The sequence below is a fragment of the Anabrus simplex genome, chromosome 1 (assembly GCF_040414725.1).
Source record: "Anabrus simplex isolate iqAnaSimp1 chromosome 1, ASM4041472v1, whole genome shotgun sequence".
In the NCBI taxonomy this organism is placed as follows: domain Eukaryota; kingdom Metazoa; phylum Arthropoda; class Insecta; order Orthoptera; family Tettigoniidae; genus Anabrus; species Anabrus simplex.
Window position 1 is genome coordinate 23,022,243 of NC_090265.1, and position 19,629 is coordinate 23,041,871.

At 39.2% G+C, this 19,629-nt stretch overlaps 1 protein-coding gene across 1 annotated transcript in view; it reads right to left on the bottom strand.

Moving 5' to 3' along the window:
• Nucleotides 1-4,402, bottom strand: part of LOC136859749 (dynactin subunit 6) — a 178,767-nt gene extending 174,365 nt beyond the window's left edge. Inside the window, exon 1 of the mRNA XM_068225330.1 lies at nt 4,195-4,402. Within this exon, the coding sequence (XP_068081431.1) occupies nt 4,195-4,349 (155 nt within the window). The 5' untranslated portion in view covers nt 4,350-4,402. The remainder of the gene's footprint in view (nt 1-4,194) is intronic.
• Nucleotides 4,403-19,629: the final 15,227 nt, after the last annotated feature.

The window sequence follows — 19,629 nt, forward strand, 5'->3', positions numbered from 1 at the left end:
CTTGCGATTAATGAAATTCGTGTTACCAACAGGTGATGCTGACAGCACACTCATGAGAGCCCCCGCAAGTTAGTGACTTACGGAGTTATAAAACCAAACCAAATGTTAACGATCTCCTCACGGCCATTGTATACAGCAGACTTACGGGAGTTCAGATATATCTACACTTCAACATTAAATTTGTCACATAAAACTAAATTGTCAATGAATGTGACTTACGGGGCTTTAAAACTAACCGATTCAATTCAGATATAGGCAGCGCGCGTTAGAAGGAGAAATGCACTGCCGCGCTGCGAGTGGCGAAAATGGTAAGTTATTGCGTTATACCGCGAACGCACAAACATCAGCTGCCATCTCACCACGTGTTGCCATGGCAGACTTGATAATAACAGTGGGATTTCAGAGTATTTTATCTGACAGTAATCGGCACATTTCTTCGAAGAAAAGCCGTTTACTTGCAGAAAGTGGACATGTAATAAATTTATTAGAAAAACAGTTTTCAGGATATACCAACAGTGTGATAAGAGAGACATCGGTTCGCCAGAAACCTTACCATGTCATGTTAGAGGTAACGTACCTAATCAATTATGTACCAGTTGAGGTGATAATGGGATTAATGATCATGTACACATTAAGCAATGTTGACTTAAGAAAACTATGTTAGGCTTATTTCTAATAGGATATCATGTTCTCATTGGTTAGAGAGACGATTAACTGTTCCTGTGAATGCCCTGCGAGACCGTCAGAGAAGTGCAAGCATATTTCGTCTGTTATTCATGCAGTGAACTCAGAAAATGTAACTTCGCGAACCGATCAACCATGTGAATGGTCTCGACCTCGTATCTCAAACGCGGGGAAAGAGAAATATAATAAGGGGAAGAGGTTAGAAGAACTTTTCCCCACAAAAAGGCACAGGCTTGATGTTAATGCAGCTCAAATTCCTGATTTTAAAACCCCATGTATACTTTCCAAAGTCTTAAGTGAGGAGAAAAAATCGGAATCAGTAAAAGTTGCCAATAAATTCCTAAGATATTTAATAGCAGATGTCACAGTTACTGTTCAGAATAATGCATGTAAACATGTAATCACAACATTATTAATGAAACAGGAGACTACATCTGTAATTAATGTGTGTAGTGTCAACAATTATGCACTAGCGAATAATTTTTATAAAAATCATGTTGTAATTAATAAGACTCAAGCAACTGAAATTTGTGTCAAAACCTTACATCAATCGAAGTCTGACTCTGGTTTACAGAAAGAAAGAAAGAAAGAAAGAAAGAAAGAAAAGGATCTCTGCAAGTAGGGCACATTCAGTTGAAAGTAGGAGAAAATATCACAAGAAACTGGTAAATAAACTTTTTAATCCTAAATGTCTTTATGGTAGGGGCCTTAGAAATGTCACATTTGGAAATAAATTAGAAAAACCTGCTCTTTCCAAATACACAAATTTATATGACAGAACAGTTGATGAATGTGGTCTTGTAATTCATCTCACCCATCCTTGGTTATGTGCTAGTCCTGATGGTATAGTAATGGTGGATGGGAAGCCAGAAAGGGTACTAGAAATTAAATGCCCTATTTCATGTAAAGACAAACCAATTGTAGGTAATAATGAAGAAATCAATGTATCCTATTTTATAAAAAATTCACAAAGAAATTTGGAACTAAAACAAAATCATACATATTTCACTCAATGTCAGCTATTGATGTACTATTGTGGGCTAGATGTTTGTGACTTTTTCATCTATACAGAGAACCATAGTACCATTCTTTTAGAAATTCAAAGAAATGATATGTTCTTGAAGGGCTGTATTGAAAAGTTGCAACAGTTTAATTTTACACATTATTTAAAGAGACTATCATGCAAATTTAATAATGAGCTTCAGAAATCAAGGCAGGTTGTACATTTGTCATTACACAACACATATGCACAATGCCATCAACACAACATAACAGCTCACTTGGAATTTTTTGAAGTACGTTATATACTGTCACTCTCTGAATGCAGCGTTCAACATGGATTCGCACACTAGCAATATTGTAAGTAACATCTACTTCTTCAGGTGTCAAGTGATCTTCATGCATGAAGGGAGGCATTACTAATATTGCATTGCTGTTCTCCAATACAGTTTTTTTATGCCAGGGAAACCTTTATCAGTCATTGTTTGATCTTCTCGTTCTATCAATTTCAAAATTCCACAGTCATTTGTGATAAAACTGTCACTATCTCTACCACCATAACATTTGGAAATAAATGGCACCATACCACAAGGTGCAAATGCAATAAGGACCTTTGCAGTAGGCTATATGTAGACTTATAATTAGAGTATTATCGGCACACTTTATCTTGGTGCATTTACACCCTAGTGCTGAATCGGTCGACCTCGACAATCTTCGAGATTCGTACTGACAACCTTTGAAACACAAACTATGAATCGTTTAAGCATCGTTGTGCGACATCTAGCGTACACTTTAAGTACTAGTACTGTTGTTTACACAGCAAAGCAAAACTATAGAATTCATGCTAGGAACAAGATTCGCATCGAAAAATGTTATATAATGTGTATGTGACACAGTTGTTGGCTTAAGATGATAACGGTTTAGAAACTTCATATCGATCGATCATAGTCTCGATTCAATCCCAGATTTCATTTTCATTCAGCTGGCAGCACTACCGGAACAGGGAGAGCTCCCTCCTTACTCCTCACCCCCGTACACAAATGCACCAAGATAAAGTGTGCGGATAATACATATACATACGCTGGCTGATTTCAGGAGGCTGTTCTGTTTTAATTTCAGTGCAGTCTATAACAGATCTACAATTTGGATAGTAATCTTTCAAAACAGAAGGCAATGTAGCATTAACAGTATCCTTTCTAGGTCAGAAAACCCACTTTTTTGTTCCTTGTGCCAGTACAGGTAAAACCGATTGAAATATCCTAGAAATAGTACTATGGTGAATATTGAAAATAACAGCAAGGGCAGCAAAAGGCAAGGCTAACTTCATTTTCATTAAGAATACCAAGAGTCTATTTTCTTTACTAATTTTGCGTGTAGTAGAGTCTGGCAGTTAGTTTAAAAATATATTTAAAATTTCTTTGTTTACACCAGTGAGAACCTTTAATTGTGATTCATCAGAAACTGAACTATAACCAAAAAGTCCTCTTTCTCCATGTGAGGTGTCAGGCCCAGGCAGTTTACTAACATGTCGAGGTTTAGCATGTAATGTGTGAATGGCTTTTGTACTGACACTATTTCCATCCAAAACACAACTGAATTCAAAATTACTTTCTACACCACTATTTCTATTTGAGTTTGGGCATCAGCTTTAATGGTCACTAGAACAGGCTCACTATCTTGCAGATCTGATATATGAGATGTTGAAAGGACTACATTTATATTACACTTCTCTTCTTCAAAGTTACAAATCTGCTGAGTGAGCCTGTTCCTGTTGACTTTTCCTGTAACATTCTGGAAAGATACTTGGTACATATGCTGGACTAGAATGATGTTGAGATTTACACCCTCCTATTAAGTGTTTGCTGCAGATTTTAGATGATTTTGAAGGTGTCCACAAAGTACCATCTGCCCTACAGAATGAATTGTGTGCATGTGGTGATAAAGTTTGAGCAATCTGTAGGCATAAATGGAATTATTATTCTGAACACATATTGTAAAATATAATTTTTATCTGTATTACACTTTTTTAATTTCAGTTGTAATGAATTCAAATTATTTTGTGACTATCTGGTTTCATAATATTACTTTGATAGGACTATTTAAAATACTGTAATGCTTCTTTATTTAATGTTTATATATAATTACACATTTGGGAAATATTTCTGTAGGCTATTAAGATGGTGTTCCTATTTCTTGCCATGTAGGCCTATTTCTGTAAATATATTTATCCAATAATTTAATAAAACTACCAAATTTCACACTTTGCTTAGTATTAAGGTATTTATTCTTATCATCCTGGCTTTCATTAAGAATATTGTGAAATATAATATCTCTACGATTATGATTGCGTGTGCTTTAAAAATAAGGCGTACGGAGCTTACTTTTCATGTATAGCGTTACTATAATTATTTGGTTGCAGCTCTTAACTTTTTGTAAAATTCATGGCTAATATAGTAGGATTTGTACAGTATATAATTTAGTATTAATTAAAATATGTAAACCCCCAATTACTTCTTGCGATTTACTGCTAAGATCCACTGTTTTTTCAAATCTATTTCGTGAGGTCGTGATGGAAAACTATAAAATTTCACACTTTGTTCTGTATTGCAGTATCTATTTTTAAAGCCAACAACACAGCACACAGTATTTCCGGAACGTTTTGACATTTTAAAAATAGTAATGCCAAGATAACACTATAAAAGGATTGAATAAATACATGTAAACACACGTACTCCAACGTCTTACGATCAGCTGTTTATAAACATCAACCTCTGAGTAGTTCTCATAATAACCCCCCCCCCCCCGCAGCAGCACAGTGCTATACGCACGGAGCCTACAGTGTTTCTTGTTTTGAAAGAACTCTGTCAAAAATGACTAGGAAAAATTTTACAGTTATTTATGACATAAGGACATTAATTCAGACATTGATTCGTCAGGAACATAATGTCTCAAACGTTTATTCGCGTACTTGCACCAAGCGTTCTTTCAGCGATTCACCACGAAAATAAAATCAGTTACAGATAACAGTTATAACCATAAAAAACACAAGATCTCATCTGTTTAGCGTACATGCTACATAATATAAAATATTATGTCTCTTTGAATCATTGAATCATTTATTTGGCATTAAACAAGTGCAATAGCCTTGGTCATAATGCATTAATATATGCAGATACCGACATTCTCCATCTAAACGAGCTTACTGCAATAATAAAACTATATACACCTCAAAGTATCTTACATGCCAATAGATACGTTGCTATATCGATATAAATATATGCTCTGTAAAAACTAAATAATTATGGTAAAGTAAATTGGCAGATATGCGAGTAACAACAAAATAATTATTGTAGGTAATATGGACAGTTCAGCGGCCGCCGCCACCGCAGTGCTCCCAGAGGCCCGCTCCACCGCAGTCAGAGGCCTCCTAGTGCTGCCAACTTCTGCAGCCAGAGGCCTCTTCCAGTGCTGCCAACTTAACCATACTAGCGCGAAATTTGAATTGGTAAACAAAGCCACGTGCTTTTTTGACAGCCACGTGCTTTTTGACAGACAACAACGCATCGCTAACCTCACTGCTGGTATCCTGACGGGCCTAAACCTCAGTGCTACCAACTTAACCTTACTAGCGCGAGATTTGAATTGGTAAACAAACCCACGTGCTTTTTGACAGCCACGTGCTTTTTGACAGACAACAACACATCGCTAACCTCACTGCTGGTATCTTGACGGGCGTAAACCTCACCACCTTAACCGTAGTAGCTCGAGATTTGAATCGGTAAACAAATCCACGTGCTTTTTTGACAGCCACGTGCTTTTTGACAGTCAACAACGCATCGCTGACAGCAGCCATCTTTAATCAAGAGAACAACGTGCTGCCCTCTTTAGCTAAAATGTGGTGGCGGCAATTTGAAAAAATTCTGCATGCTCTTGTTTGGAAACAAACTTACGTGCTAGCTGTCATCCGCTATCTTGCATCACAAACCTTAGTGCTGCTCTCTTTAGCTAGATACCTGTGAAATGTGGTGGCGGATAATTTGAAAAATGTTTTTTTTCTGACAGCAACTATCTTTAATCGACAGAGCACCGTGCTGCACTCTTTAGCTAGATACCTGCGGTGGCAGGCAATCCCACGTGACAGCAGCCATCTTTAATCAAGAGAGCACCGTGCTGCCCTCTTTAGTTGAAATGTGGTGGCGGCAAATTCCACGTCCTCTTGTTTTGTAAACAAAGCCGCGTGCTAGCTGTTATCCACCATCTTGCAACACACAAACCTCACTGCTGCACTCTTTAGTTGAAATGTGGTGGTGGCACGTTGAATTGGTAAACAAAGCCACGTGCTAGCTGTCATCCGCCATATTTAATGAACAGAGCGCCGTGCTGCCCTCTTTAGCTACTTACCTTTGGAATATGGTGAGGGCCACATCCGCTATCTTGCATCGCAAACCTCAGTGCTGCCCTCTTTAATCCACGTGCTAGTTGTCATCCGCCATCTTGCACCACAAACCTCAATGCTGCACTCTTTAGGTGAAATGTGGTGGTGGCGGACAATTTAACAGCAGCCATCTTTAATCAAGAGAGAATCGTGCTGCCCTCTTTAGCTATTTACCTGTGGTGGTGGGAAATTTAAAAACTCTACATGCTTCTTGTTAGCTGTTATCCGTCATCTTACATAGCAAACCTCAGAGCTGCACTCTTTAATCCACATGCTAGCTGTTATCCGCTATCTTGCACTACAAACCTCAGTGCTGCTCTCTTTATTTGAAATGTGGTGGCGGCGGACAATTACAGCTGCTACTAGCGCGAGATTTGAATCGGTAAACAAAGCCACGTGCTAGCCATCTTTAATCAACAGAGCACAGTGCTGCTATTATGCGGGCAATTTCGTCGGCTGTTATCCGCCATCTTTAATCTACTGAGCACCGTGCTGCCCTCTTGCAAGCAATTTCGTCAGCTGTTATCTGCTATCTTTAATCAACAGAGCACCGTGCTCCTCTCTTGCGGGCAATTTCGTTAGCTGTCATCCGCCATCTTTAATCAAGAGAGCACCGTGCTTTGCACCCTTTAGTTGAAATGTGGTCGCGGTAAATTCTACAAACCCACGTGCTAGCTGTTATCCGCCATCTTTAATCAACAGAGCACCGTGCTGTGCACTCTTTAGTTGAAATTGGTGGCGGTAAATTTTTATCTTTAATCAAGAAACCACCGTGCTGTCCCCTCTTTAGCTAAAATGTGGTAGCGGATAATTTAACTAGCTGCAGAGCATCGTGCTGCTACCTTTGTAACACTAAACTTTATTCTTTGACATGCGGTAGTAAGTAATGTACAGCTGTTATCCGTTATCTTTAATACCTTTAGCATGTAGTAGTGGGTAATTGTACAGCGACAGGAAATTTGTTGACGGTCCCTATCCAACGGATCTGTTTTTAGGATTTGAGTTAAAGCTAATGCTGCTTAGCGTGACTTGCATCTAACATGCTTTTAAAAAATAAATCCTGCTACGACAGGAAGGGCGAGCAGCTAAATCCCAGTCTTTTAGCGTCAAAAAGGGTATTCAGCTGTAAAGCAATGGCTAATGTTGTAAGACACTACATACTATAAGCGTATTCGTCCGTAAAACATATTCTTGTTATGCGTCGGGAAGGGCATCCAACCGTAAAACAGATCCTTGTGTCAGGTAGGGCATCCGACAGGACTAGAAGTAAGGGAGCAGCAGCTAGCTGCTTTCTAGTGTAGTTCAGGTGTTATGCCTTCCGAGTAGGTATGTACTAGCACCGGGTTTCGAATAAGCAGACTCTAGAGTTCCCGAACGAGAAAAAATATCAGGGATGTGTTTTTACTAAAACGTAAATCACGCTCGCACACACAAGCTGCTTCAGGCTGGCGAGCTGTTGTTGGAATGTGATTGTTCAGCGAAGTACGAAGTTCACCGCATGCGTACAGTCCGCAACGAAAGTGTAGACGTTCGCAAAATTACACATCCGCTTGGCGACAAGCCGCAAGGTGCAGCCTGTGTGTGAAGCGCTTACAGTTCTCTGTGTGTGTTAATTGTGTACGCATGTTCTTCTTCACTGAGTACCGTCAATTACCGTCTGCTGTGAATATTATTCTTCAGTTTGCAGCCTTCAACTTAAAGTAAGCCTAAACTGTTCGAAAGCAACTTTTACGCTAGCTAATAAATTAACTTACCCCTTTCCTATCCCATTATCACAACTGCTTAGGCAATAAAATCTTTGAGTTGCATGCTTGTAAAGTTAGCATTCTAGGATAGGAGATAGAAGAGGTTGATCTTCTAATTTCAAACTCACAACCATGTCTGACCTCTATAGGTTGAAACTTGGTTTCTTCCGAACATCGCAACTCTAAGCTAGCTAACTTGCCCTTTTATATCCTATTATTACAAGCGCTTAGGCAATAAAAATTTTGAGTTGCATGTTTGTAAAGTTAGCATTCTAGGATAGGAGATAGAAGAGGTTAATTTTGTAACTTCAAACACACAGCCATGTCTGACCTCTATAGGTTAAAACTTGGTTTCTTCCGGACATCGTAACTCTAGGCTGGTTGACTTACCCTTTTATATTTTATTATTACAAGTGCTTAGGCAATAAACATCTTTGAGTTGCATGTTTGTAAAGTTAGCATTCTAGGATAGGAGATAGAAGAGGTTAATTTTGTAACTTCAAACACACAGCCATGTCTGACCTCTATAGGTTAAAACTTGGTTTCTTCTGAACATCGCAACTCTAGGCTAGCTGACTTACCCTTTTATATCCTATTATTACAAGTGCTTAGGCAATAAACATCTTTGAGTTGCATGTTTGTAAAGATAGCCAGGCTAGGATAGGAAATGAAAGAGGTTAATTTCGTAACTTCAAACACACAACCATGTCCGACCTCTATAGGTTAAAACTTGGTTCTTCCGAACATTGCAACTCTAGGCTAGCTGACTTACCCTTTTATAGGTTAATCTTGTAACTTCAAACACACAACCATGTCCGACCTCTATAGGTTAAAACTTGGTTTCTCCCGAATATTGCAACTCTAGGCTAGCTGACTCACCCTTTTTATATCCTATTATTACAAGTGCTTAGGCAATAAAAATTTTGAGTTGCATGTTTGTAAAGTTAGCATTCTAGGATAGGAGGTAGAAAAGGTTAATTTGTAACTTCAAACACACGACCATGTTTGACCTCTATAGGTTAAAACTTGGTTTTTCCCGAACATCGCAACTCTAGGCTAGCTAACTTACCCTTTTATATCCCTGTTCTTTTCTTTTTAGGTACAACAAGAATATTATTGTTCGAGTTACAAGCTTGAACGTGTACATCCGAGTAACGGTTTGCAGCGTGTACATTTTAAAGGTATGTTTTCGAACTTCTTTTTTCGATTTTATAGCCTATGTTACATTGTTTTTAATCAAAAATAGTATTCCTCTTTTTTATAGAAAAACCATGGAGAAGATTAACCAGATAGGTCATATTTCAACTCCAACTACCAAGCCGCTGACGAGTCTACCGCTAAATCAGCAGTTTAAAGTAATTTCGCAACGAAAATTAAAAATGAAATTTGGAGAAAAATTTTATGCGTTTGTGAGGACTTTCAAGTTTTTTACCTAATAGATTTAGTGTGCTAACTGATTTAGAAATAGAAGAACTAAATCAACGTTCTATTTGCATTATATACCATGGAATAGAAAACAAATCATGTGTTTATAGTTTTGTTGATGCGTAATTACGAAACTACGCATACATGCTTTTTATTGCGTATTATACAAACATTTGCATAGAGATCCTGTTTTGTAAAAGTAGTCTTACACTGCATGCAGAAAAGGGGGGCGTAGTGTTATTGTGTTTAGCATGATTATGTTGAACAAGGTTGTTACGCCTTGCAAAGCTCTTAATGCATAAATTACACTAAGCACATCGAAGTATTTCTACATATTAGTTATATGCACATACAATTTTAATACAAACATACATCTATACCCCTAACGCTGTTAAAATGCGACGACTTGAGCTAACTTACGCTCTTTAGTTATATTACTAGCACTTCTACACGCATTATTTTTATGTGCATTACTCCGTAAGTGTCCCTGAAAATGTGTAGATGGTACATTAGTGTTACAGTGCTCACAGTAAATAGTTTGAAGTTCTTGATTTTTTCTTGGTTTTTTACTACAACTTTGTACATCAGTATTTATACGCTTTCTTCCTACTACCTAAGGGCAAGTAGATACCTGATGTACTTCCACTAAGTAAGCCTGGTATTGCTCTACTTTAACCAAATACACCCTACAAATTCTACATAAAGCGGATGTTATGCTAGGGTGTGTTGCTTTTATATGTCGTTTGAGGGCATCTTCTCGCGTAAATGTTAAGTTACACTTCTCGCGAGGTAACATAGCAGATACCTCTTCATGTTTTATTTTTAAATGACGTTAGAGGTTATCCCGTCTTCCGAACGTTTATTCACACTGCGAGCAGGTAAACATCGTATCTTCAAGTTATGAAAAGAGAACAACTATTTATGAATAGAAATTATAACGCGTAAGGTTATTGCGTCTTGCAAACGTTGTGTTACACTGCGAGCATGGGAACATAGTATCTCCAAGTTTTAAAAAGATGCGATGTTCGGAAGAAACCAAGTTTTAACGTATAGAGGTCAGACATAGTTACGAGTTTGGAGGAAACCAATACCGAAATTTTATCCTGCAAGCGTTGTTTTTAATATTAGCTATAAAACATTCTTCAGCTCTAGTTAACTGTGACATTAACAGATAGATATTGCAGCAGTACAACTTTTGGATAACAGTCAGACGTAGTTACGAGTTTGGAGAAAACAGTACAACCTTTAGCTAACGGTCAGACATAGTTACGAGTTTAGAAAACAACCATGTGCAGATAACTTTTGATAAGGGTGTTACTTAATGTTTTTTCTTTAAGCCGCGAAGAAAACATTGTAGGGTTATAGTCGCAAGCAGATAGCTGTTGATGTTTAGTTTTTAAGTGACGCGTTAGACTATTTTAGCTTGTAAACTGTAAAGAGTGTACTGTAGTACAAGTAAAATAAACGTAGACATTGCAACAGTAGTGGTGGTGATTATTGTTTTAAGTAGAAGTCCAACTAGGCAACCATCCTTTATCTGACACTAAACACTAATTACTAGTTAACTGCAGCATTAACAGATAGATATTGCAACAGTACAACCTTTAGCTAACGGTCACGCATAGTTACGAGTTTGGAAAAACAACTATGTGCGGATAACGTTTGATAAGGGTGTTACTTAAATTGTAAGATAAAGCATGTACATACAAGAATTGTGTTGTGAAAAGAAAAGTACGCATACATTACTACGGTAAAATAATTCTACATAAAACTTGTACATACGAGATGTAAATAAAATAATGTAGAATTGGCATATTGTTTTATTTTAGATTAGGTATTACCTTTTCCTTCTACTACTCCTTTCTCTTAAATGTTTTTGTTTATTGCTTGAAGAAGAAGAGTAAGAAAGGTGTTTAGCAGATTCGTAATTATGTTATTGTCTAGTCTTGCAATGCAGTGTTCTACAACATCAAACTATCGTATGTATATGTTTTGAACGGTAGTATGTGTTCAAGTCTAAACTTGTACACTCTTGCTTTTGCAATGAATGCTCGATAGAGATGTACCTTAACAGAAGAGCAGCTCAGTATGTATGTTAAGAAGATTTTTTTTAAACAGTGTTTGATTCTAGTCTTGCAATGCAGTGTTCTACAACATCGAACTATAGTATGCGATTCTAGTTGTAATAAGTTTTTAACAGCAGTATGTGTTCAAGTCTAAACATGCATCACTACAGGTACGCGATAAGTACGCTGCCTTATACATAAAATCGCGTCGTATGTTCGATAAAGCTATGCCTTGGCGGGGTAAAGGAAGTTATAAAAGTTACTATCTCGCGTAAGCTGTTCAAAATTCTAGCCTTATTTTTTTCTTAGAACAAAAGAATGCCCCCAGATATGTTCTAAACACATCAACCGATGTTCTAATCATACGTTGTATCGAGTACAGTGTTCGATTATATTCTTAATTATTTCTTTTTTAATATCTCCTTAGAACAAACGTATTAAAGATAGCTGCTAAGCACATTACCTACTACTACATGACAAAGAATAAAGTTTAGTTTTATAAAGATTGCAGCATGATGCTCTCTTGATTAAATATTAGAATTTACCGCCACTACATTTCAAATAAAGAGTGCACAGCACGGTGCTCTGTTGATTAAAGAGAGCGGATGACCGCTAGCACGTAGGTTTGTAGAATTTACCGCCACCACATTTCAACTAAAGAGTGCACAGCACGGTGCTCTCTTGATTAAAGATGGCGGATAACAGCTAGCACGTGGGTTTGTAGAATTTACCGCCACCACATTTCAACTAAAAGTGCACAGCACGGTGCTCTCTTGATTAAAGGTGGCGGATGACAGCTAACAAAATTGCCCGCAAGAGAGGAGCACGGTGCTCTGTTGATTAAAGATAGCGGATAACAGCTGACGAAATTGCTTGCAAGAGGGCAGCACGGTGCTCTGTAGATTAAAGATGGCGGATAACAGCTGACGAAATTGCCCGCATAATAGCACCACTGTGCTCTGTTGATTAAAGATGGCTAGCACGTGGCTTTGTTTACCGATTCAAATCTCGCGCTAGTAACAGCTGTAATTGTCCGCCACCACCACATTTCAACTAAAGAGAGCAGCACTGAGATTTGTAGTGCAAGAAAGCGGATAACAGCTAGCATGTGGATTAAAGAGTGCAGCTCTGAGGTTTGCTATGTAAGATGGCGGATAACAGCTAACAAAAAGCATGTAGATTTTTTAAATTTCCCACCACCTCAGGTAAGTAGCTAAAGAGGGCAGCACGATACTCTCTTGATTAAAGATGGCTGCTGTTAAATTGTCCGCCACCACCACATTTCAACTAAAGAGTGCAGCACTGAGGTTTGTGGTGCAAGATGGCGGATGACAACTAGCACGTGGATTAAAGAGGGCAGCACTGAGGTTTGCGATGCAAGATAGCGGATGTGGCCCTCACCATATTCCAAAGGTAAGTAGCTAAAGAGGGCAGCACGGCGCTCTGTTCATTAAATATGGCGGATGACAGCTAGCATGTGGCTTTGTTTACCAATTCAATTTGCCACCACCACATTTCAACTAAAGAGTGCAGCAGTGAGGTTTGTGTGTTGCAAGATGGTGGATAACAGCTAGCACGCGGCTTTGTTTCCAAAACAAGAGGACGTGGAATTTGCCGCCACCACATTTCAACTAAAGAGGGCAGCACGGTGCTCTGTCGATTAAAGATTGTTGCTGTCAGAAAAAAGCATTTTTAAAATTATCCGCCACCACATTTCAAAGGTATCTAGCTAAAGAGAGCAGCACTAAGGTTTGTGATGCAAGATAGCGGATGACAGCTAGCACGTAAGTTTGTTTCTAAACAAGAGCATGTAGATTTTTTTCAAATTACCGCCACCACATTTTAGCTAAAGAGGGCAGCACGGTGCTCTCTTGATTAAAGATGGCTGCTGTCAGCGATGCGTTGTTGTCTGTCAAAAAGGACGTGGCTGTCAAAAAGCACGTGGATTTGTTTACCAATTCAAATCTCGCGCTAGTAATGTTAAGTTGGTAGAACTGAGGTTTAGGCCCGTCAGGATACCAGCAGTGAGGTTAGCGATGCGTTGTTGTCTGTCAAAAAGCATGTGGCTGTCAAAAAAAGCACGTGGATTTGTTTACCAATTCAAATTTCGCGCTAGTAAGGTTAAGTTAGCAGCACTGGGGGGCCTCTGACTGCGGTGGAGCGGGGTACACTTTCTCCGTCCCGTTGAACTGCGCGCCTTCTAGGGAATAAAGAGTTTTCACCCTCTGTTAATTCCCACTCAACTTTGATGTGGGGGTGACTAAATTTTCTAAACCTCTAAATTCTTCAGTCTACCTTGGTACTTAATATTTCGCATCTAGGCACCCATTTGTAGTACAGGCTCTGCCTCTGCAATTTCGGGCCATAAGCCCATTTAGGATTTTAAAGTGTTTTTCAACAAGTGTTTCACCTCCCAGCCTTTCGTTCACGGCCGATCGTCTTAAACCCTTTATTTTGTACACCAAGTATGATTGTGTAAGAAACTGGTGTCTCTAAGAGGCTGGGGTGTATTAACGTTTGAAGCTCCATGTAAGTGAGTGGAGCAAATATGTTCTTGTAAAATTGTGTACTTTCAGAGCTATTTTGCTCTCTTGTACCTGATTGTTATTGTGGGAGCTGACGAGCTCATTTTATATTAGTGTTGCTCTTCCAGATTTTCTAACACCAAATTTGAAAATCAGAAAAAGAGGAAAGAAATAAAATGTCAAAATGTAGTGTTTTAACTGATGCTCTGATCATTTCGCTGTCCACCCCAGCACCTTCTTACACCTCTGTAAACCATGGAAATTCCGGAAAAAGAATAATGAGATAAAAAGTCAATCGGCGGTGCAGTAATTTTGTTGTCCATCCACACGCTCTCAGTCAGTTCATCTCGGCTTTGAATCCTGGTAAGTAAGTAAACTCGTGTCCTCATCCCGAGGTAGTGCAGCTCTTTTCAGGCACACCCCCATTGGAGGTGAGCTGCATGTACCATTTCAACCACATACCAGCCCTCCTGCCATTATTAAATTTCTGGCAGTGCCGGGAATCGAACCCGGACCCCCAAGGACGGCAGCTAATAACACTACCCGTTACGCTACGGAGGCGGACTGAATCCTGGTAGCATCTGGCAAAGGACTCTCATCCAGTATAATGCGTAGTGACCAATCAAAATATCCTCATGTGCGTGGGGGCAATAGAAACACCCACGGTATCCCCGACCCCGACGGTGTTAGAGCACTCGAGGCCTAGGGGTCTTTCATTTTCACGACCTTCGTCTCCCTTGTCTTTCTTTGGCCGATACCTTCATTGTTTGAAGTGACAGATCCCTTCCATTTTTCTCTATGAATATTGTTATATAGAGGATGGTTGTCTATTTGTACTTCCTCTTAAAACAATACTCACCACCACCACCAATCAAAATAAATCAGGACAACAACAACATTGTCAAAGAAATCATTTATGAATCCAATTATTCATAGCACATTTAGATAACTAGATATACATTATATTTAAGCAAAAACAGTGGAAGACATCAGCCCTTCCGAAGATATAGAAACATACGAATTAAAACTCGAACTTAGTGTAGACCGTTCCAGGCCTCTTCAATTCACTCGGCAATGGAGTAGCATCGTTTTACTAACATCCACTCTTTTGTCTAGTTCAATTGCCAGTATTTTCGTCAGTATTCTCCCATGATATATCCTATCAAAAGCCTTGGGTACGTCAATGGCGACACAATCCTTTTGACCTCCTGAAACTAAAATATCTGCTATACCTTGCTGGAATCCTACAAGTTGAGCTTCACTGAAATAACATTTTTTTTAACCCGAACAATCTTCTATCAAACCAGTTAGTAATTTCTCAAACGTGTCTAATATAATCAGAAGTAATGCTTTCCCAGAGCTTACAAACTGCACATGTCAAGCTGACTGGCCTGTAATTTCCCGTTTTATGTTTGTCACACTTTCCCCCGTACAGGAGGTTATTATTGCAACTCTCAGTTCATGTGGTACAGCTCCTTCATGTAAACAGTAATCAAATAATTATTTCAGGTATTGCACAATATCCCAACCCACACCTTTTAATATATCCAAAGAAAAATTATCAACACCAGCTTCCTAATTTCGTGTGTGATGTCTTTGCTCATTGAAGTTGTTTGAATTAATTAGCTGTTGTTTTCTTCATGTTCCTCATTCTTTTGTGCCCTAACTCATTCATTAAGTGATATATTTATTGGACCAGGGATGGTGCTATTTTCGTTACAACAAGAAAGTAATATATTTATTGGTACAGAGATCATGCTTTTTTTGCTGTTTGAATTGCCCGCGCTAGTCATATCGACAAAGATCATGAGAATTCACCGACATAGCACTCCAATTCGTCGGTGCTATCCGTGGATCTCAAAAAAGAAACAAAAGACTGCACGAGGAGCGGAATGCAACATAAGAGTGTCATGTCTACAGCTCGTAAGTACTGTAACCATAATTATTGATCTGCTTGGCTAGCTGAGTATGAGACTGACACAAGGTGTCTCTGATTCTTAACTGAAGCGTAACAGAGAAGGAGAGGAATGCATGAAATAAGTATAGTGGATTTTTAAAAATTGCTGATGAATTTATTAACAACATAAATGTTAAATTTCATTCACCTTTGTACAGAAGATTTTGTGACTGCCCATTCCTTGGTCTTGGCTGGTAATATCCACTATAATATCCACTGCGGTCTTGCTATCGACTTCTGATGGAGGTCTAGACGGTTTGGGAGGTCTGTAAGTTCTCGAAATTCTAGGAGGTCTAGAAGTTCATGTAGACGTTGAGATAGAACACGGCAATGTACTTGTGCCCGAGATGCTTTTGGTTATGCAAATGGCTTCTGCATAGGCAAAAGCATGAATAGCAACGGCTTCCGAAACGAATCACTACATCGTTAGATTGTACACTCTAATAATTAGTTAAAGAATACCACGCGACAGAATGTCAATGAAATCTGATCGGATTTGCAAATCAATCACTTGAGAGAAATTAAATCAGGTTGAAAGTTACTAGAGTTGAACACGCAACTGAGTTATACAGTTGAAAATGTTATTAGACCAAGTCAAATATAAAATGAAACTAAACTCGTAATGTAAAACAGCCACTTAGGAAATTTCAAAATTATGTCACTTATCACTGTCGAATGTTAATAAAATCGACCTAAGAATAGCGTGATATTCGGAAAAAATAAAGTACATCACACGTTGACAGTCATAAGTGCACATAGTTTTCAATTAACTTGAAATAAATCTCTTCAATAAATTATCAATGAAGATTTCTATCTCGTGAATTTAGTTCCGTTCACTTCACTTAACTTCAAGCAAAAATGTCGTAACACAAATATAATCTGTTCGAGGTCAGTCCTTGGTTCGACTTATACGAAAGGTAACTGTTATTTACAGACACAAGTTCTATCAAGAATCTTAAGAATGTTGATGAAATACGCGAGAAATATCCCCCACTCGCAAAACACAGGTTTAATGAAGTAATCAGAAAGTCGTGACAGTTCATAAAGTACTACTTGGAATGTAATTCACTCGGAAAGTCCTAAGTCCAATTGTAATGTTATACTTAGTCGAATATTTTAATCACTTGATGAAACTAAACGCACAGCTCGAAGTTTATTATCGAAGAAATATTCCTATCACCTTAGAATGTGAATATTGAGTTATTAAAAATATTTCAGTCACTTGAAGAAATGTTGTACTCGTGAGGAAATAAGACAGTTTCTAATGGCACTTGAGTTAGTCTCAGAAATAGTTAGTTACTTGAAATACAAGCTAAATTGAACTGTTTAAATTCGCGTTGGAAATCTTCTATCACTCGCGAACGGTGTCCGACACAGATTATCGCAGAGTTAAGGTTTTCTTTAACAGAGCACGTTGAATTTGTCAAACACTTGACGCGAACCGAACCTGTACTTCACATTACGACGATAGTCTATAGGACCACCAGTTGACCGTCCGGCCTCGACTGTGGTACTTAGTTGACTGACCTGGACATGCAAATTTGCCTTCCTTTTATACCAGATTCTTGAAAAATTAAGGCTTTTACATCTTACTGAATATCTCCCTTAACCTTGGTTGAATTTTCTTCAAACTTGGGAACTACGAAGGTCATCCGGAATGTGATACCCGTTTGCGCAATAAAGACACAGGAGCAAATATTAACAAATATACACATTTTTATTGGAAACAGCATACTTTACACTACTTCTCCACATAATCTCCAAGCAAATTTAGGCATTTGTCATAACGTGTGACAAGTTTTTGTATTCCAGCGTCATAGCTCTCCGCCACCAGCGTATTGAGATACGTACTCACGGCTCGTTTAAGGCCTTCATCTCTGTCAAATCTTTTTCCAGCCAGAAAGTCTTTAAACTTCGTAAAGAGATGAAAATCCGAAGGAGCCAAGTCGGGGTTATACGGAGGATGGTCGAAGGTTTCCCACTTGAATTGCTGCAAAATTTGTTGTGTTATCGCAGCTGCATGAGGCCTGGCATTGTCATGAAGTAGAATGACGCCTGTGGATAATAGACCTCGCCGTCGATTTTGTATTGCCCGCCGTAATTTATTTAATGTTTCACAATACGCATTAGCATTAATTGTGTCTCCACGGGACATAAAATCAATTAGCAGTACACCTCGGCGATCCCAGAAAACGGTTGCCATGAGTTTCCTGATGGACAGAACTGTCTTGAATTTTTTTGGTTTGGTTGGTGAATGAGCATGATGCCACTCCATTGACTGTCGTTTACTCTCAGGTGATGCATAACGAATCCATGTTTCGTCCCCAGTAATGATACGAGTCAGGAAAGAGTCTCCTTAAATTGAATAACGTCCCAGAAACGTCAGTGCTGCAGCCATACGCTTGGTTTTGTGCTCCTCTGTAAGCATGCGAGGGACCCACCTTGCACAGATTTTTGAATAATGCAGATGGTCTTCGACAATTTCATGAACAATTGTTCGAGACACATTAGAAAATGTTCACAGAGTTCATTAATGGTGACGCGCCGATCGTTCCTCACGCATTCGTCTACTGCGCTCAGCAGTTGGTCTGTAATGACAGATGGTCTCCCTGAACGCTCCTCGTCGTGTGTATTCCCCCTCCCCAGGTTGAAGGTGCAACACCAGCGCCGAACAGACGACTCGTCCATACACCTCCGTTAATTGGCGATGAATGTCCCAAGGTCGAACGTTTCGTGCATTAAGAAATTTAATCACGGCCCTCACTTCACAACTGGCGGGGTTCTCAATTTGTTTAAACATTTTAAACGATCACAGACACAACACAGGCAATGCTAGCGTTACGCAACCTCGCACAGAGCAGGCAGACAAGCCACTGACGCGGTCTGACCTTGCCCAGCGGCTACCCGAGTCGTCAGCGCTTAATGCGGCGCTAACGGGTACTACTTTGCGGATGGCCATCGTATGATGATAGAAAATCAGTTAACACGATGACGCTGTGCTTTTGATTGTACTCTGAGCCAAACAAGTCATTAGTAATAGGACATTTAGAATGTTCTCTCTCGGCTGACGTAATCTAGCCTTGGCAAAGATATGCAGGACGTGACGTCACATGTTCCACGTCGCTCTCAGCTGACCTTCTGTAGCCGGCTGGGTGCTAGCGCACGGCGCGTGGTTCGACTTCAAACATCGGGAACTCTGTCTTGGACCAGCATTTCTGGTACATTTCCCCCTCTCCTCGAGAGAAAGAAAATCCGATCAGGGTTTTCTTTGATTTTATGTTCCCATCTGTAGTACTTCTTCAGGTTATCATTTGGCATTCAAGCGGTACTGGAAATTTTCAATTACGCGAAGCTTATCACTGAGGCGTCTGAAAACCCTTTAAATAACATCTGGGTCGCCTCTGCCACCTGAGAATTAAACTCTGGGCTTTCAGTTACTCTAGTAGAATATATGAAGTCATTACGATCCAAATCAAATTCATCTTCGATGATGGGCGCTTCCGGCCCTCGACTGGTCCCTTTTCATCGGGTCTACCCTCTTCATCGATAGGCGGAGCATCGCTTATTTTGCCTTCGGTATTAATTATAGGGGCATCTAGACCCTGGTACTTCATATCCTCACAATTGAGCAGCTGTAACTCTACAGAGTTAATATTGAAAAATTTCAAAATGTTGGCAGGGTAGTCAATGATACCACCGTACTTGACAAGGAAATCAGACCCCATCAAAATATTAAATCTCATTTGTGTTATTACAAGAAATACAGTCCGACTCGTTGGCTGAACGGTCAGCG